Raw genomic sequence first — 19,857 nt, 5'->3', positions numbered from 1 at the left:
TCGCCGCCCTTGGGTACCTTTTGGTCCACTCACCTGTGCTCCGGGTGGTAGACAGCGTGATGCTGGTAAGAACCAGAGATCAGGGCACGGAGCAAGCTTCCCGCCGGGCTCCTTCACGTCTGCTTCCCAGTGGCGTACGGATGGGAGGCCGCAGCCACTGCAGCCACTGCAGCCCTTGTGCCCTGCGGTTTGGGGGTTTTGGGAGTGGACCACGTACCCGGGTTGTCCCTTGCGTGTGGAAGTCTTTGGGGGAATGCAGACGGAGGGACCAGACAGCGTTGAGTGCAGGCTGTGTCTCAGGCCTGGCCTTGCCGCCTCCGGGTGCTCACGCTCCACAGGGCACTTCTGCGTGGAGCCAGTTCTTCCTGAGCTGAGAGAGGTCATCAAGATTGAGCCTCTGGTCACTGCCCCTCCCTCCTGGCCCTGAGTCCCGAGGCCCCACGCTGCTGCACCCCTCTCAGGGCGGCAGTGGGCTTTTATTTATTTTGCCCGAGTCTCAGTGTGTAACTTCTCGGTCAGGTGATAGCTCATTGCCCCGCTGCGATGGTGCCACGTGCACTTGGTACCGACGTAATGAGTCAGTACTTCGGGGCCGAGGCGAGTGCGGGTGTGGTTAGCGATCACCTGTTGTCTTACGTGATTCTCTTTCTTGGCTTAATAATAAAATAACGATGGCAGCAAAATGAGTTTGAATATCTCTCTCTGTAGCGGGTGGCCGTGGTGAAGGTACATGATTATAAGTAAAGTGGGGCCATTTGCGTATTGGGAAGGGCGGGTAATGTGTGGTCACTGCTAACAGGACACTGCCTCGATTGTTAACCCTTCCCGGGGCGCCTGTCCACACGCTCCCCTGTGACCACTCATCGGCCACCCTGTCTTCGTGATTTGTGGAGAGAGGGGAACACCGGGACCCTGATCCCAGGCCACTGGGATGGGAGGCTCCTTAAAAACGCTTTCTTTCACATGACACTGTTTCTGGCTTCCAGTTCATTTGTTTCTAAACCCAGGGTTCCTTTCAGTTTTGTAATTAGGCACCAAGATGAGAGCATCAGGGTGCCTTCACCCCGCTTTTATGAGCATATGTCTATAAGGTGGGAAGGGAAGTGAGCAGTTAATGCGGCAGACTCCTTCACGGTGTCCACGGGCTCCGGGCTGGGCGGTGGTTGAACCATTAACTTCATCCGGTGGCTGCCAGCACCCAGCACGTTGTACTCTGGACAGGATGGCTGTTCTGTAAGCGAATCCCTAAGAGTGTAAAAGGCAAAGTGCACTGTTGCCCTGACAAGTGAGCTCTTGCATGATTGCTAGGTTTTATTTAATTCTTGCCACAAATCATAGCAGGAAAACACATGCACACACGTGCATAGGTGCACACACGCACAGATGCACACATGCATAGGTACACACATGCACAGGTGCACACACGCACAGACGCACATGCACACATGCACAGGCACACACATGCATAGGCACGCACATGCACAGGTGCGCACACACATGCACACATGCACAGTCACACGTGCACACATGCATAGATATACATGCACACACATGCACATGTGCACACGCACACAGGCACACACGCACGCACTTGCAGTTGTCAGCAGGCTGAACTCTGGGTTTGCCTTCTAGCCTGTGAAGCCGAATGCTCTTTCCCGTCTGGTTAGCGGTGCACACCAAGAAGGCGTGTGCGTCTCCATGTCTAAGACCTGTCTCCTAGCGTTCCCTCTCCCCTCGTGGTTAAAGGCACAGGTTAGCACCCCCAGCGACCTGCCCCAGCTTTCCCTTCCAGGAGAGGAGAAAGCACGCCGGCTTTTCTTTTCGCTTGTCGTTGGCATGGCATTATCCTGTGTGTGCAGCAGCTTCTGCTTTTAGGGAGCGGAAGAAGTGGCAGCCTGTTGGACTGTTCTGACTGTGCCCGCTGGCGCCGTGCCCGGGCCACGGAGGGTTGGCTGAGCTGCACTGAAGCGGGTCTGGTCTCGGGCAGGTGCAGGAGCGGGCAGGTGCGGGGGTTGTCTGACGCCCCGCCCAGGCAGTGTTTACAGCCCCATTGTGTTTCTTGATAAAAGGCTGCCCCACCCTTTCAATGAGCAAAGGTTGCTGGGGAACTGGGAGGCCATTCCTCGGCCTGAAGTGAACCGACCAGTCCTAAGTGACTAGACCACAGAAATCAGGAAACAGTGTAATTTGGCAGCCCCAAATGCACCTTATAGAATGTCCTTTTTTGTTTTTCTTGTAATGGCTTCCAAATTTGACTAACTTTAAAGTAGACTCTGGGTAGCTTTTTAGGCAAGCTTGGATACTCAGGTGTCCACAGGGAGGACTGAGTTTGCAGAGAGGAGCTTCCACACTTACAGGCGCCTGAGTGCCCCCACGCCCCCACTCCCCCACCCCGAAGGCCCTGGCACCAGGACTCGCAGTGACTGGAGGGCGGCTGAGGGGACGCTCTGCTAAGGCACTATGTCTTCATCTTTCCCGGCTCCATTGTTCCCCGGTTTTGACATTTTTCCTGGGGCTTCAGATACAAACCATTCCACTTACAAGATAAGTAGCAGCTTTAGGTGGATCTTTAGGTGGGCGGCACCACCTCCTACGTGGAGGCGAGAAGGTCTCCCATGCTGCTTGCGGAGGGCTGTGCCCCATGCCTGCTCCTGGGCGGGCCGAGCTCTCACCCCCCAGGAGTGGGGCCAGAGACAAGGCACCCACGTTTACCAGGACCCCCAGAAAACTCAGCTCAGTATGAACCCATGTGTGGTGTGGACCAGGATGTCACTCTGTCCCCAGACGCAGGACCTGGAGCTGCGGGCCGTCCTCAGCCTGGCACAGAGGTGACTGCCCGGGACACGCTCTGTCACCACCTGCAGCTGGGGTTTTGGCTGTCATTTTTTTAACCTTAAAATTATTATTTACCCAAGAAACCTGCCATCTCTATGAGGCTACATAACAGTTCCTCCTTCCCTCTCCCTCGCTGCCCCCTCATGAACTTAACTATGAAATCCTCCCGCCTCCCGCATCTTAGGTCTCAATTCCCCTTCTTTCTACTTCTTTTTTAAAAAAATACTTCTATTGATTACAGAGAGGAAGGGAGAGAGAGAGAAACATCAGTGATGAGAGAATCATTGATTGGCTGCCTCCTGCAGGGGGACCATGCCCGCAACCCGGTGGTGTGCCCTGGACCGGAATTGAACCTGGGACCCTTCAGTCCGCAGGCTGAGGCGCTCTCCACTGAGCCAGACCAGCTAGGGCCCTTCTTTCTACTTCTGCTGCTCCTCCCAGTCTCACCTCCTCTTTCATTCTGTCCCCTCCCCGTTCATTCTCCACACAGCGATTTTTTAAAATGCCCGTCTCCCCAGGTCACCATTGCCTGGAGGACAGTGACCGGTAGTCTCCCTCATGGCCCAGCGTCCTGGTCCCTGCCCGACTCCTCAGAACCCGTTTTGAATCTGAATTATTCTGAACAGTTGGACTCCCACGTGCCGTCGGGAGAGAGTGAGGCTGGCTGTGCGCTTGCTGCTGTGGGCAGCTGCTAAGGCGCCGTGGGCACAGTATGCGCAGGCCCAGTGTGGGCTTGTGCTGCCGGCCCAAGAAGGCTGGCCCGGACTCCTGACCCTGGAGACCTGCTGGTGCCCTGCTCTGAGTTGTGCTGGGACACCGATGTGTGTGATGCTGTTCTCTCGGGAGGGGGGTATCCACGGTGCCGTCACCTCTTGCCTCCCAGGCCCCTGACGGGGCGTGGCTGTCGGGGCAGCCTGCCCTGCAAGGACGCGGCTCCCTTCTCTATGACCCGCCCCACGGACGGTCTCCCTCCATTGCTCTGGGGCTGCTAGACCAAACCATGACCATGTTATAACTGTTTTAAAAGTCCACCAGATTAGAAGTTAAACACGTGGTTTCCAGACCTGGCTCTGCGGTCCTTTATTTACCGTGTGATCTCCAGCAAGCTCCCTAACCTCGCTAGGACTCCGTTTCCTCATCCCTCATCTGTAAAACGGAAATAATGTACTGACCCCGCCCAAGCCAGATCCCGCCCTAGTGGACAGAGCACCAGCCGCAGACTGAGGGGTCCCGCACTCGATTCCAGTCCAGGGCACAAGGCTTGGTTGCAGGCTCTATCCCTGGCCCCAGTTGGGGCACATGTCCGAGGCAACCACTCATGTCTCTCTCACATCGGTATTTCCCTCTGTCTGTCTCTTCCCCTCCCTTCCACTCTCTAAGTCAATGGAAAAATATCCTCGGGTGAAGATGAACAAATAAAAACAATAGTACTGATCCTGCCTATCTCACAGGTACGAGGATCGAATGGGAGCGGGAAAATCATGGGATGGTTGAAAGGTGGTAAAACACCTCAATGATGAGGACTATGAGATCAAAATGCATTCAAACACATCGGAGTCGGAAAGTAGGCCCCCTCCGTGCTGCGGGATCAGGGCTGATGGTAACAGTTAAACGCAGGCCTCAGCTCGGGCCGAGGACTCCCCCCAGCACCCTGCAGACGGCTGGCTACATGCCGCCCAGGGAGCTTCATCCTCGACCCTGCAGCTACCAGGTGACGCTGGCGATGTTCCCAGCCTCTCTGGGTTTCAGCTGCTTTCGGCTGTTAAGCAGTAGGGGCCCACCCACCTTCCAAGACCTCTCAGCTTCCGATAGCCTCTCTCCGAGGCGTGGGGGCCCTGCTTTCTCCGGTGGAGCCCTGCACTGAGTCAACAATTGTTAATAAAGCCAGTCTGACCTTTTAAGGCATGAAACCGGTTCGTCGGGAGCCAGCCATGAATAATATTGTTGTAATTCTCAGCACTGGGTCCAGAGGGAATTGCATTCCTGTGGGCGGCTCTTTCCTCACGTGCTGACCTTCATAAGCCGGGGAAGCCCAGTGGGTTTCGAGCTCCTCCAGCCCTTGGAGACTGTCTTTGCCCCCGACACAGGACAGTGAAAAGGAGTTGCATTATTGACTATGAGCCCGGAGGGAGGCGTCTCATGAGGTGAGAACCGCATGCCTTTGACCTGAGAGGGGCTTAGAAAGCTGTGCAGCACGCGGGTGAGCTCTGGGTCAGGGGACGCTGAGTTTGAATCCTGGTTGTGCCACTTAACTCTGTCTGACGTTGAATTGGTTACTTAGCCCTCCGGGATGTCTGGCCTCCTGTCTAAAAGAGGATGAGAGCTGTACTTCCTGTGGGGGGTGGGGTCCTGTGGGGGGTGGGAGGGGCAGAGCTAAGTGCTCAGGAGATGTTAGGTTTGTGATTACTTACCAGAGGGTGCTGCCTCTGACCGTGTTGGCCGGAGTAGATTGCTGAACGTTTGCTCTTCTCGTGACCTTTCAGTTGTCATGAGTCAAGGGTTACTGTATGTTACCACCTGAGGCAAAGCTTGGTGGTCCGGGAGGTGCGTTCACATGGAGAGAAAGAGAGAGGGAGGGAGGGAGGGAGAGAGAGAGAGAGAGATGGGGGATGGTGCCTGCAGTACATGCAGAGAGCGTCCAGATGCTGGGAGTGCCCTGCTTCTCCCTTGGGTTGCGACTCCGAGTTGGACAGCTTCTAAAGTGTCCACAGCGCCGTTCCGGGGAGAGAAGGGTCGTCCCTGCCCGAGGCGTGCAGCAGCACACTCCTGGGGCCGCTGCCTGAGGGACGATCTTAACTGGGGGTGTGGATTGTAGCCCAAAACAGAGACTGACTTCTGAGTCCCGGTCACCAGCATTCAGAACAGGAGGGTCGGGGGGTCACATACCTGGCGACGGAGGAGACGAGGCTCGGGTGGTGCGCACACAACAGAGCAGGCAGGTGTAGCTGTGTCAGATGTATTGTGCACCTGAAATTGGCTAATGTTTTTAACTGATGTTACCCAATAAATTTAATTTTAAAAGTTGAGTAAAGGTGCTGATCTACTTTTTTGTCGTAAGTCACATAGCTTAGGTGAAGCACAGTAGCATTAACCCCCGTTAGGCGTACAGGCCTGTGAATGTTGACAGGTGGGTGCTGCTGTGTAAGCACCACTATGGTTAAGACAGGACATTTTCATCAGCCTGAGACATTCCTCCTCTACCTGCAGCTTCTGGGACAATGACCATTAACCCAGGTCCAAAAAACCCACTTGCTGCATGTCCTGACATTTTCTGGAAAACACGTGTGTGAAGCCCGCTGTTTGCAAGTGGTCGTGGGCCGTTGTAGGACTCGCTGCCGTTGGGGAGCCCGGCCTGCCCGTTCATGCATCCAGCAGAGACGCGCTGAGCTGCTCCCCTGTGCCGGGCAGGGGCGTCTGCTGGGACTTGGCTCTCGTGCGGGTCCTCAGCTCTCGGAGGCCCTGATGTGATGGGGAGGTGACCACAGCTAGAAGCTTAGATGAAGACATACGGACTTAACTCACGGTGGGAGCAGAACGTCAGGCAGTGTCACAAGGCGTGTCACGCTGTACTTTTGGCTGAACAGCGGGGACAGTGAGTGAGAGGCGCTCAGGAAAGAGAGGTCAGTCTGCTCCGGGGTGGCCGGGAAGAGGCTCCAAAAAAAGCAGGCATTGTGAGTCCTGCCTGTCGCTGGCCCTCCGCCCCTCCTCCCCATCCCTGTCACCGCCTCACTGAAGCCTTTGATTCCTCGAACTGGAAAAAACACTCCACTTCCTGCACTCGCATCACATGGCCTCTCCCCACTTCCCCTTCTTCCCGCTGCTGTGCTAAACCTACTCTTCTTTACCATGTGCCGGCGGTGGCCCTGCTGGCTTCTCCCTCACACACCAGGCCCTGGACCCCATGCCCTCTCTGCCCCCAGTACCTGACAGCAAAGCCTTGTGCGAAGTAGGTGCCCAGTTAGCCTTGTTAGTTGAATCACAGCGTCGGGCGTTGTGGGAAAGCAGTGAGGAGAGGCCTGCCGGGCGGCTCAGAGTGTCGTCCTGCGCACCAAAAGGCTGTGGGTCCGAGCCCCCGTTGGGGTGTGTGCAGGAGACAGTGGTCTCTCTCTGTCTTTCTCTTTATCAAGTCAATAAACCAGTCTCCTCAGATGAGGATTAAAAAGCAACAGTGAGGGAGGGAATTTTGGCCGAACAAAGGGGTAAAAGTAGGGAGAGGCTGAGCTGCCGTGCCTGTGGGGAAGGCAGCGCAGCATCGGAAGTCGAAGCGGCTTTGGTACCAACCACCCGCAGATCTGAGCGGCCTGAGAGTGGGTATTGCGTACACCCCTCTCCTCAGACACATTCTGACACCCGTTAGGTTTCTGTCTCCACCCCTAACTGCTTCTGGGACTTGGGAAGTCTCGCTTCCTGCTGTTGTATTTTATTTGGGAGAAGAGGCAGAAGGAACGTGAGAGGGGTCGGTGTCGCGCTCAGTGTGTGTCCAGTGAACTGTGTGACTGATGTTCTCGTGCTCAGACAGGTAGCCCCAGGGGTCAAGGGAGAGTTCGGGAGCCTGCCCGCCAGGTTTCTCCTGCCTTTCTTCGCTTTAATTTCCTCCCCTCCAGGAAAACCTTCCCTCCCCTCCCCTTCCACGTGCTTCGCCGTGTGCACCCTTGTCACACCCCGCGTCTCCTCTCCCAGCCTGCCTTAGTGATCCGTGGATGCCCCCCAGCCCTTCCCTGCCTTAGGTATGTCTTTTCATCTCCCCCAAAATGCAGTCAGAGCAGGAACCACTTACAAACAAAAATGCGTGAGCAATGAAAAGACTGTGAGCACCCTGACCGGTTTGGCTCAGTGGATAGAGCGTCGGCCTGCGGACCGAAGGGCCCCAGGTTCGATTCCGGTCAAGGAGCATGTACTGTGGTTGCGGGCACAGCCCCAGTGGGGGGTGTGCAGGAAGCAGCTGATCGATGTTTCTCTCTCATCCATGTTTCTGACTCTCTGTCCCTCTCCTTTCCTCTCTGTAAAAAAAAAAAAAAAAAAAAAAATCAATAAAATATATTTAAAGAAAAAAGACAAGACTGAGAGCCGTGAAAACAGGACCTGGCCTGGGAAGGCTGACTTCTCCAGGAGAGGGGAGTGTCGCCTTCCTGCCGGACCTGAACATTTGCAGGTGGCGGGGGGCGGGGGGAGGGGGGGGCACGTCCGGGACAGAGCACTGCGCGTGATCCCAGCTGTGTGGCCTTGGACAAGTCACTCCGCGTCTCTGTGCCTGGTGGCTGTATTTGTAACGGTGGTGACGCTTGCCCTGTCGTTTCTAGGGCAGGAAATGTTAAAATAACTTACACACGATGGCAGCGTGCTGAGGTCCAGTTTTCAGGTGTGTTCCGTCCAGTTAATTGCCCACTGAAGTATGAGGTCAGCTCTGGGTAACAGTAGGCAGGGCATTAGGGGTAGAGCAGGAAATTAAAGCTATGATAGTCACAATGGCTAAAAAATAAAAAAATAGTGACCACACCAAAAGCTGGAGAGACTGTGCGTAAGTTAGGTTATCCAGCCCAGCCCAGTGGCTCAGTAGGTTGGACGTCATCCCATGCACCAAAGGGTTGCGGTTTGATTCCCGGTCAGGGCAGACACCTGGATTGTGGGTTTGATCCCCAGTCCTGGAGGCACGGAAGGCAACCCGATTGATGTTCTCCCCTTCCTTTCTTCTCTCTCAGCATGTCCTCAGGTGAGGGTGTTTTTAAAGAAGGTTACCCATCCATGCTGGTGGGAATGTAAGATGGTGCAGCCACTCTGGGTAACAGTTTGGCAGTTTCTTGTAAAACTAGACATGTGATTGCCACATAACCCAGCAACTGCACTCTTGGGATACATCATCCCAGAGAAATGGGAGCTCACGTGTATACAAAACCTGCGCACAGATGTTCTTAGCAGCCTTGTTTGTAAGAGCCAAGGGACGGACGTGACCCCAAAGTCCTTCAGAGGGTGGCTAGACCGAGGGACATCCAAACCATGGAATGTCACTCGGCAGTGAAAAGGGGCCAGCTCCTGACACACACACCTCTGGACATACACAGCCTGGATGAATAAACCTCCAGGGGATTATGCCGAGTGAAAAAAAAAAAAAGCCAAGCTCAAAGGATTACTGTGTGGGTCTGTTGAGAACACACTCTTGAAATGTCCAAAAGTAGAGAAATAGAAGACAGTTGGTGGGTGTCAGGGATTAGTGAGAAGGGGTGGCTGAAGGAAGGCGGACATGGTTACAGAAGAGTGACATAGGAGATGCTTGTGTTGGTGACTGTGGGCGGGTGTGTGAAGCTGTGTCTGTGATAAGGCCGCATAGAACTAAGTGCACACCCATCAGCACACGCAGAATGCAGCGACGGAGGAGATCAGAGCGGATGCATGGACAGCTGTCAGTAGCATCCTGACCTTGTCCTGTGGTTCTGCGAGGTGTTGTCATCAGTGGAAACTTGGGTGAAGGGCACACAGGGTCTCTGTCTATTACTTCTTACCGCGGTTTGCGAATCCATAATAATCTCACTCTGAAAGGTTTGATTTAAAAACGTGAGGCGGGATTCGGAGCCGGGCGGTCAGAATTCATCTTGTCAGTGTTCTGGGGAGTCGATGCTAATGCTACGCACATGAATGAGTGAGAACCGGGCGAGCATCTGCCCACCACTCTGCTCTTTCGTCCAGCAGGCGCATGGCCTGGGGAGAATGAACAGGACACCCCACAGCTAGATCCACGGTGGGTGGATTGGGGTGGTCCTTTCTTCCTACTAAGATCTGAGCATGTGTCTCTGAACCCTAGGACTCGGAACATAGCACACAGCTTCGTTTGGAGCAGGAGCAGAGAACAGAAATGGGTCCGTTCCAGGCACTGTCCGACTGGGCCTGGGGCGAGGTCCGGGTGCAGCCGCTGGTGGCTGGGCCTGGGCTGGGGTGGGACGTTGCCCCCTGTGAGGACGTCCCGGGACGTCCCGGGACGTCCATGTCCGCCTGCTGGGAACCGTCCCGGGAGCCCGGGGCTTGGTCTTCATCTCACGGCCGTTGGCACGTGGTGACCGAGACTCTGAGCCCAGGCTGGTCGGCTCTTGGGGAAGGGGCTCAGTCCTGAGAGTGTGTGGGAACTGGCATCGGGAGGCGTTGGTGCGTGACAGCTTTCCTCTCTTTGAAGTTGTAGGGCAGTCACATCTGGACAGCAACATCGAGGATCAAGAGATTGTCACCAACCCGCCAGACATTTGCCAGGTGGTGGAGGTGACCACTGAGAGCGATGAGCAGCCGGTCAGCATGAGCGAGCTGTACCCTCTGCAGATTTCCCCCGTGTCTTCCTACGCAGGTGAGGTGGGGAGCTCTGGTGCGGTGCAAGGGGCAGGGGAGGGCTCCTTTAGTCGGGGCGCCCGCCCTGCCCAGCAGACAGCCTCCCCTCTCTCCCGGGATTGTTCTTGCTCTGACTCTCTCGACCGGCATGCCTTGGGCACATTTGTTCTCAGCAGACAGGGTCTCCACGTGTCTCCACTTGATCGTCCACATATTTCCATGCATGACTTAACACGTAATAACATTTCTGTGGACAAGTAAGTTCATTTGAGCCTATTTTGTTTGCACAAATTCTCAGAAATTTGGAAGGATGTTCGTAATGGAAGCTGAGCTTGGCCATGCTGGGTAGGACCGCAGGGATCATGTCCCCCAGTTCCTTCCGTTTGGGAAGTGGAGGGACATGTTCCAGGTCACACAGTCAGTAAGTGTTTGGGTCAGGACTTGACCTCAACCTTCAGACCCCAAGCCTCATTCCATTCCACCAGGTTTATTTGTGACTCCCACATACATTCCCCATTCCCCTTCTCTTTCTTGATATAGATATATATATATATATATATATATATATATATATATATATATATATATATAGATTAAGGTATTACATATGTGTCCTTATCGCCCCATTGCCCCCCCCCCGTTTTAAGGAATATATATATATATATATATATATATATATATATATATAGTATTGATTTTTAGAGAAAGGGGAAGGAGAGGGAGAGAGAGGTAGAAACATCAATGAGAGAGACACATCACCGATCGGCTGCCTCTCACATGCCCCAAACTGGGGATGGAGCCCACAACCTGGGCATGTGCCCTGACCAGATATCAAACTGGTGACCTCTTGGTTCCTGGGTCGACGCTCTACTGCTGAGCCACACCGGCTGGACAGTTCCCCTTCTTTTTCAACTCAGTGCAGCTTCTGATTGGCCAGGAAGCTGAGCCTGTTTCCGATGCCCCAGGAATGGCCTGTCATGGCAGGAACTGGCCAGACGGTCAGGGTTGGAACTCCACCCGTGGGTTCTCCATCCTTTCCGAGGCTCCTTTCCCGCCACCGTTGCATCGTCTCCGCTCCCTTCCCAGCGGTCTCCAGTCAGTGTCGCATCGTCTCCGCTCCCTTCCCAGCAGCCTCCAGTCAGTGTTTGGGGACTCGGTCACAAGTAGGAAATATGGCTGAGTCAGTGCTGCTGCTTGCGAACATTGAAAGTACGAAGCAAGGCCCAGCCGCGAGTGACCGCGGGCAGCTCTGATACGTGGCTCAGGATCCTTCCCAGTGTCCCTTTCCCAGGCTGCAGGGGCCACCCCATGGGACAGGACGTTGGTGAGCTCTCAGTTACTAAATAACCCGAACCCCAACTGTCTTTTTAACTGACTTTTAAAAAATTACGGTAAAATATACATACCATAAAATGGGCCATTTTGCTGTTTCGGCGGCATAAGTGCGTTCACGTTGCTGTGCAGCCCTCACCGTTGTCATCTCCACAGCTTCGTTCATCTTCCCAAACGGAACCTCTCCCCCTCCCCCGCGGCCGTCAGCCCCGTCTACTTTCTGTGGGTTTGGCTACTCCGGGTGCCTCCTCTAACGTGGAATCACCAGGATTGTCCTGTGGGGAATGGGCTTATTTCACGTGGCACAGTGTCCTCAAGGCCCTGCTTTCCATGGTGCCAGGAACACTAAAGTAGTGCGGGCACCGCCTTGGCCGCAAGAAGCGTCTCATCTGTCAGACGGGGTCAGCTGTCAGTTACTTAATCATCAGGCACGTTCTGCACGCCTGTGTGCGAGTCCCGCGCTGGGGTTTGCAGCCCCAGGAATCATCACTGCGCTTTCCTGCCTGTTCGTTGTGCCCTGGGAACCGCGTGGATGCTGGGCGCCCATTGACTTCATGATCATGAGAATAACCCGTCAGCCTGGGCATCATCACGGTGCCCTGTTTGAAATCAGGAATCCAGGGCTGATGCGGGTGAAAGCCGTGGGCCCAGGGGTGAACAACAGGATGGCACAGTGAGCACCCACAGGGAGCTTATGCCAGAGGCCCGCTCTGAGCCCTGCCACCCAGATGCTGCCCCCGACAGTCACGCGGGGCTCTGCCCTCGGGACACGTCCACCTCTGGTGATCACAGAGACCACCGCAGGAGGCAGGGCGGAATGTTCCGGCCTGGGCTTCACAGCAGAGATAACGGGAGCCAGGAACACGCAGCGGCTCTGCTCAGAGCTCCGTGGCTGTGGCTGCAGCCCCTGCTGCACGACTCCCCAGGCGGCGGCGGTTCTCCTCACCCGAAGGTGTTCTCCCATTGACTATTAGGGAGAGTGGGAGAGAGGGAAAGACAGAGAAATAATGATGTGAGAGAAACACATCGATGGGTTGCCTCCTGCACGAGCCCCAACCAGGGCCCGGGCTGGGGAGGAGCCTGCAACCGAGGTACGTGCCCTTGACCGGAATCGAACCTGGGACCCTTCTGTCCACAGGCCGACGCTCTAGCCACTGAGCAAAGCAGGTAGGGCCCATGTGGTTTTTAACAGGTTGGAGCTTTCTGATAGACTTCTCTGTGTGTGTGTCGAATCAGACTTCTCTGAAGTCTTCTCAGCGATGCTGGAAAGGCCTCCCCCTGCTGTTCCGCCAGCCGTGGCTTCTTGCGTTGGCATCAGAACCCCGAGAACTGCATTCCCCGCTCCAGGACATCTGCATGGGTCTCAGAAGAAGGCTCCGTGCCGGGCTGGCAGGCGCAAGCCGGCCCTGTTGGAGCCTGGCCTTCAGTCCTTCCGTTGTTCTCAACATCTGGATTCTCCAGAGCCCTGGGGGGGGGGGGGGGCGCTTGTTGGTTGGAGCCAAAATGTTTCATCACTGCGGCGGTCCCAGAGCTGAGGGCATGTGGGAAACGTACCTGTGACTGGCCATGGCTGGTGTAAGTCTCATGAGTCGGATTTAGAGCTTGCTGCTAGGAAAGGCAGTTTTTTGGTTGTTGTCCCCTTTCCACCTGTATGTTCCCAGTAGGGTTGGCTGTTGGCCTGCTTTCCATGACAGGGTGTGGGTCTGTTTATTTGTTGGTTTGTGTTTTTTCTTTTTGGTTTTGCTTATTCAACTGTATTTCAACCTCTGCTAACCAATCCCATTCCTTTGCTTAGGAAACTGGTATTTGGAGGCTGTTGTTAGCTGTTTCCCCTTCTGACACTGAAATGTAATCCCTGCAGGATCGCACACCACCCTCGGTTCTGCAAGTCTGTCTTTGGTCTAAAAAGGATGGCGAGCGAGAAGAGAGACCAGGGGTTTCTCTGAGTGGAGGTCCTTGCCTCGGGTGTTTGAAGGCAGCAGAGAGTGCTGGTTGGATCCGTCACACCTCCATCCTGGGGAGGGGGTCCCAGGGCCCTGCTGGGGAGCCTAGAGGAGAGACATTTGTCTCTGAAGGTCCGTCCATAGGCCTCTCGCCTGAGGGGTGACACCAGGGTGTTGCTAGGTGGCTGCTGGTGTCGGAAAGGAAAGCCAAGGAAAGCCACCAGAGCGCTTGGAGAAGGCGGGTGAGAGGGTGGGACACCAGCTGGGGAAGGAAGCATGACACGAGGGACTGACCGGTCACAGCCCAGAGAACGGAGGTCGCCTGCTGACCAGCAGCCGGCAGCGAAGATGTGGGGTCCTGACAGAAACCATTGCATTCTGCTGGGGGGGGGGGGGGCGGGCAAGGATAAAGGTTCTTGGAGATGAAGACCACTCTGATTTGAACCTTTTAATCGAGCCCGAATGAAAGCGATTGAGCAAATGATCAAGGGAAAGAAATCCTCCTCAACCTTCCTGACACTTGTCGAACGAGAACCTTCCAGAAAATGTACCAGGATGTCAGCGTGCAGAACGGCTTTCCTGGAAAACATACTGTTCCTCCTGCTCTGTGTTCCCGAGAAGGTTTGGCCGTGAACACTGGGCTGAAGTGCAGCGGGAGCCTAAGGCGAGCGTCCTCCTCGAGCTGTGGCCGGGAGGAGGGTCTTGGCGATCAGCTAGGCACCCCCCCACCCCCACCCAGTGGCCTTCAGGGAAGCGGGGCCCAGGAAGGTGAAATGGATGATCTCTGATCGAGTACCTGTTAGCATTCTCAGAACTTACTCAGACCAGCAGGGGAGCAGCTCCCAATATATATATTTTTAAATTCCATTTTATTTGAAGTAAATAAAAAAGCCAAATCCAAAGCAATCAGCAGTAAAAGTGAACTAACTCCTGCTGGAGTTTCGGCACTAACACTGATCGGGAAAGCAGCAGCCACAGGGGGCTTATTTGTGGGATATGAATGGACCCGGAAAGTGGCGATGATAACGGTGAAGTCAAACCGGAACCGGGCCTGAGCGCCCCCCAGCAAAGCACTTGGAGCCATGGTTGCGGGCAGCCCGAGGACCACTGTCCTCTAGAGAGGGGCCCGCATCCCCGCTGCAGCGTCCAGCTGCTCCTGTTCGTCCAGCTTCCATGTGGAAGGCACCCAGGCCGGACCTTTAAACCTCATGGGAAAGTGTGGCACGCGGAGAGCCTTGTAGCCACTCCAGGGCATCGTCTCAGTTCAGAAACACGCTCTTGGCTCACACAGGGTCAGCGGAAGCGAGAGCTCAGAGCATGTGTGTCTTTTCTTGTCTCCAGCTGCTTCCCTGAAGCCACAAGCTGGGACTTAAAGGGTGGTTGACGTTGTGCTCATGCTCATGGTCTGTGTGAGGTCTTCTGAGGAGCCTCGCCCAGGGCCTGCCTCCCACCCCTCCCGCAGCTGTGGCTTGGGCTGTGGAACCCCATGTCTGCATATTTCCAGCCCCCAGCCATGCCCGTTGGCATCTGTTTGTTTTTCATGGAAAGGGAAAGGCACCTCTGGGGGCAGTTAGGAGTGGAGGGGTCAGGACACGTATGAAAGGAAGAGAAACCTTGGCTTCAGAGCCAGAGAAAGCTCAGCCCAGCAAGGGGAAGCGGGTCTTGAAATTTCATCCGAGGCTGGAGTGGGAGCCACGGCCATTACCAGCGAGGGTCTGTGGCTCCCAGGCGGATGCTTTGGGGACATCTGCCTCGTCTGAGGAGGGGCAGGTCCTCCTCTAGTTGCTCATGGTCCGTCGGTAATCGCTCGTGCCCGGGAGAAGTCGCTGGAGAACAGTGGCCCTGCCACCGCAAAAAGGCTGCGGGGTGGAGCCGTGTGGTCAGCCTGCTCGCTCTCTCTGTCTAGGGTTTGTCCTCGGGTTCTCCAGCCTTCGTTCCAGGGAGCCTGGTCTGTGCCCTGTGCGCTGGGCGGGCAGCAGGGCTGGGCTGGGCCGGCCAGTCCCGGCTGCGCCACCAGCAGGAAGCGAGACGGGAGGCCAGTTCCTCAGTGGGTTCGGGTGAAAGGCTGAGAGGCCTGAGGGCCGGGAGCTCTTCTGCTTAATGGGAGGAGGATGGGCGCTGCTCCCCATGAACACTCCTGGGGAGGCTGAACGAGGCCGCTGTACACGGGCGCGGCCCAGCCCTGGCCGTGGCCTCAGCGAATGTTCGCCGTATGGTTGCCCCTCAGGCCTTGCCTGTAAAATGAATGACCAGCCTCAGGGTCTCTCACGGTCTGTATTTCCAGAGTTCTACACTTCGTATTTGGTTTTCTCAAAACTGTGAACGCTGAGCAACTGCACACAATTTTTTTTTACTTAAAAAAGTTTTAAGATTTTTTACTTAAAAAAATTAAAACTTATATTTGCTTAAAACAGTCTTACATTATATGTGACTTGTGATCACCAGCCGTCGACTTGGACTGCGTGAGTCTAGCATGTGCAGATCCAGTGCGGCCAAGGCCTGGGGCTCTGGGCAGAGGCACAGTCCCCTGACCCAGTGCGCCCCGTCCCAGGCCCTGGCAGGCCTCGCCCCGCCTCGCCCACGCGTCACCGAACCCTCTTGGAAGGAGTGGCCTCCCGTTTTGCAGACGAGGAAACGGCAGCTCCGGGGAGTGGCTCACAGCGGGCAGGCGGGTCGGGACGGGCACAGAGCTCCTTATCTCTGGCTGCCTGCCGTCTAACCACAAACGCAGTGGCTGCAAACAGCGCACATTTACTAACGCCCGTTCCCGAGGGCCGGGGTGCAGGAGCGGCTGAGCTCAGGGCCCCCTGCACACATCTGCAGTCCAGGTGCGGCCCAGGGCTGTCCCATCTGAGGCCCGAAGTGGGGGTCTGTGTCCCAGCTCCTACGGTGTGGGGTACAGTAAACATAGTTCCTTGCTGGCTGTTGGCGGGAAGCAGCCCTTAATTCTTTGTCATACGAACCTTCCCAACATGACTGCTCGTTTCCTCGAGGCCAGCGACACTCTCCTCAACACACAGGTCTCGGTCTGGTTAGGCAATCACACCCCCCCCATCACCTTCGCTGTGTTCTGTGGTTTAAAGCAAGTCGCAGGTCTTCTCCCCACCCCCCACTCCCTCCCAAGGAGGGAACCCCACAAGAAGGCAAACACCAGGGTGAGGATCATGGTGGCCACCCTGGAATCAGCCCCCCACAGTGACCTGGGTGCAACTTACAAATCCCAGATATCAGCACCAAAGGGGTGTGAGGCAAGGAGGGATCTGAGTGAATGGGGTGATGGAGAAAGGCTGCGAGTTGGGACTTAGTGAGCGGATTGACCTGGGCTGGGGGAGCGGACCCGTGTGGGGCCGGGGAGACATCCTTGGTGAGGACCGGCCTGGCGGGAGGCAGGAGCGTGGGCGTAGGGCGCAGCAGCAGGGCACCTCGCAACCAGCACCCAACCCTGGGAAGTGGTGGCCGTGAGCAAACATTGCCTGGCCCACGGGAAGCCAGCCCCCCGCCCCCCTCTGCCCTCGGACCTTTCTCGGAAGGGCCATGGCCACTCTGGCATCTCCCGAGGTCAGAGTTTGACCTTAGGAAGGGGATGGAGATTGGGAGGTCACGTACCCATTTCTCTTCTGGGAAAAGAAGTGCTGACACGTTTTCTAAACACCTGAGCTTCGAGACCGTTTGCGGGCAGGAATGACCGTCCTGTGTTTCTCTCTCATGAACAGAAAGCGAAACCACCGACAGTGTGCCCAGCGACGAGGAGAGCGCCGAGGTGAGCACCTGCCCGCCCCTCCCTCCTTACGTTCCTTTCCTTCTGGTCGTGAGTTTTACTCTTGGATTTGTGTGTGTGTGTGTGTGTGTGTGTGTGTGTGTGTGTGTGGTCAAGTGTACAGAACATGAAACATGTCAGACTTTTAGGTTTTGAATGATAACATGAAGCTTTGGGAGCTGACGTTACCATTGGAAAGAGAAGGAAAAGGAAACTGAAATGCAGGCCAGCAAACGCTGATGTTCCAACCACTATAAACAGCCTAGTTCTCTAGCAGAAATAGTACGTCCCAGTGACCACACGCAGGAGCCAGATGTGAGCGTGTGACAGTGCTAAGCAAATACCCACTGCACCTGGCACCCCGCCCCTGCGGGCAGGTGTGTGGGTCCTGATTCTGGGTCACTGCTTCCCCTGTGTCTCCCTTTGCTAGGCTGCCTCGCACGTGGCAGGAAAGGGCTGTGCTGGTGATGGAGAGCATCCCTGCCAAAGCCTGCTTTGTGTCTGAGGGAGAGGGGGGAGTCTGACCGACGGACGGCTGTTTGAATTAGTGGGTTCCCAGTGCACCGCACGCTCTCCAGTGTAGCCCAGGAATTCTGAAGAAACGAGACAGGTGTAGAGGCTCACAGACACCCCAGCCCACGTCTTCAAGGTCAGCATTCCAGCTCCTCTGAAGGAGGCTACCCTGGGGCTTAGCCATCTGCTTGGCACCCTGGAGCTCCAAGCAGCACCCATTTGCAGGCAGTCAGGGGCGCTCCCTGTGCGGGGCTGTTTCTCACTGCCCTCCCTCCGATCGGGCCATCCAGGAGGAACCAGTCTCCATGACAACCGGCCACCAGTGCCGGGGCTGGGCAGGGAGCAGAGGGGAAGCAGATACCAAGCCGCTGCCCTGCTCTTCTGCCTGCGTAGAACAGTCCTGGCTGCGCCCCGGGAGGCGGCAAATGGGAACCGACGAAAAGGGAAGAGGAACCACCGCGGGCGGGGCCGGCCCAGCTGCGATGGTGTCAGTGGAGGGCCTTGGAGTTGCTAAGCTCCCGTTCCTTCCACGACTCTTAGGAAATCAGTTTCCTAACACGTGGGGATGGTGGTACTTGTTTTTTTTTAAGCGCCAGCCAGTAGCAGGGAAAGAAAACACACCTTCACTCTTTCTCTTTAAAGGGACGACCGCCCTGGCGGAAGCGGAACATCGAAGGCAAGCAGTACCTCAGCAACATGGGCACGCGGAGCACCTACCTGCTGCCCAGCATGGCCACCTTCGTGACCTCCAACAAGCCCGACCTCCAGGTCACCATCAAGGAGGAGAACTACCCGATGCCTTTCAGCAGCTCCTGGCCCCCGTACCCCGACCACCCGCTCGCGGCCTCCGTGGCCCCCGCGCCCAGCGGCAGCCGGCCGGACCGCGAGACCCGGGCCAGCGTCATCAAGAAGACGTCCGACATCGCCCGCGTCAAGAGCTGTTAGGCCCGCGACCTCCCCGGCGGTCGGCCGTCGGCCCGTCTTGGCTTCGTGTTGTTTGTTTGTATTTTATTTTTCTCTCTGACACCTGTTCTAGACACATCGAAGGACAGAGCCTCGGCCACAGGACAGCGACCGCGGTGTCGCCGGGCTTCTCTCTAACTCAGGACGCCAGCCCGGTGGCGGACACGTGTCTCTAGAGCCTGCTGGGTCTCCCGGGGCTGCTCCCCACGTGCAAGGACGGCATAGGACCAACCCCCGCGCGGCTGCCTGCGGCCGCGGCCCCCTCGCGGAGCGGCCGCCTCGGAGCGAGCGGAGGAGAAAATGTGAACGAGCTGGAAGAGGTTACCCTTGTGAATATGTACATAGGGCAGTACTAGCGACTCCGGCTTCTGCACCTTATCGTAAAGCACTTACAGACAGACCTTCTGGAGCCCTGGCCTACTTCTCGGCCCTCCCCTGCCCCCTCCCGGCCCCCTCCTCCTCCCCCGGCGGCTGTGGGCTCCGCACGCACCCGGAGGAGGAGGAGCGGAAAGGGCACTTCTCCCCAGTGTCCCATGTGCAGACTGCTTTAAGAGAGAGCATCTTTCTGAATCTGCTAATGCTTGAAGGCCACGCGGTACAAAGGAAAATGACCTTGAGATCTTATGCAAATTCCCAGATTTGAAGATAAAAAAAGAGAGAGAGTGAGAGAGAGAATCCTCTAATTCTAACCAGAGCAAGCTTTTTTATTTTTTATACAGGGGAATATTTTATTCAAGGTAAAAAAAATTCTAAATAAAATCGTTTTTTATCTTTTCTACAGCAAATTTATAATTTTAAGATTCCTTTTCTTGTTTCTCAGCAGTTGTTCTGACACCCTTGTGGCACACTGTTTTTTAATTTTGTAAAGGTGGAAAAGCTTTTATGAGCTCATGTAGCAATCAAATTATCCTGTGGATTGATAATAAATGAATATGATATATAGTTAAATTTTTAATGGGCGTCACGCCTGGCTTCGTCTGTCTGTACTTTGGAGCACAGTCACGGGGCAGGACCGACAAAGGATCGTTTCTCCGTGGGGACCAACACATTGTCCTGTTTCTGCCGCAAGAAACCCCAGAGGTTCCTCCTGTGAGGACAGGAACGGCCGCCTGCGTTGAGGGTGGTCCCTAGCCAGGCGCTGTGCTGCGTGTTTCACGGGAGTCACCCTCCGCAGTCATCACAGCTGTGCCCAGGAAATGCCTTTCC

At 55.7% G+C, this 19,857-nt stretch overlaps 1 protein-coding gene across 9 annotated transcripts in view; it reads left to right on the top strand.

Moving 5' to 3' along the window:
- Window positions 1-19,606, top strand: part of IRF2 (interferon regulatory factor 2) — a 76,285-nt gene extending 56,679 nt beyond the window's left edge. For 7 of the 9 annotated variants that reach the window (XM_036297758.1, XM_036297753.1, XM_036297754.1 and 4 more), the window contains 3 exons: window positions 9,998-10,162; window positions 17,132-17,178; window positions 18,331-19,606. In XM_036297758.1, coding sequence (XP_036153651.1) covers window positions 9,998-10,162; window positions 17,132-17,178; window positions 18,331-18,633 — 515 coding nt within the window. In that variant the 3' untranslated portion in view covers window positions 18,634-19,606. The remainder of the gene's footprint in view (window positions 1-9,997; window positions 10,163-17,131; window positions 17,179-18,330) is intronic. The other 2 variants (XM_036297751.1, XM_036297759.1) reach the window with 2 other exon arrangements.
- The last annotated feature ends 251 nt before the right edge of the window (window positions 19,607-19,857 follow it).

The sequence above is a fragment of the Myotis myotis genome, unplaced genomic scaffold, assembly GCF_014108235.1.
Source record: "Myotis myotis isolate mMyoMyo1 unplaced genomic scaffold, mMyoMyo1.p scaffold_m19_p_3, whole genome shotgun sequence".
Taxonomy (NCBI): domain Eukaryota; kingdom Metazoa; phylum Chordata; class Mammalia; order Chiroptera; family Vespertilionidae; genus Myotis; species Myotis myotis.
This window is presented reverse-complemented; position numbering and strand designations above follow the sequence as displayed.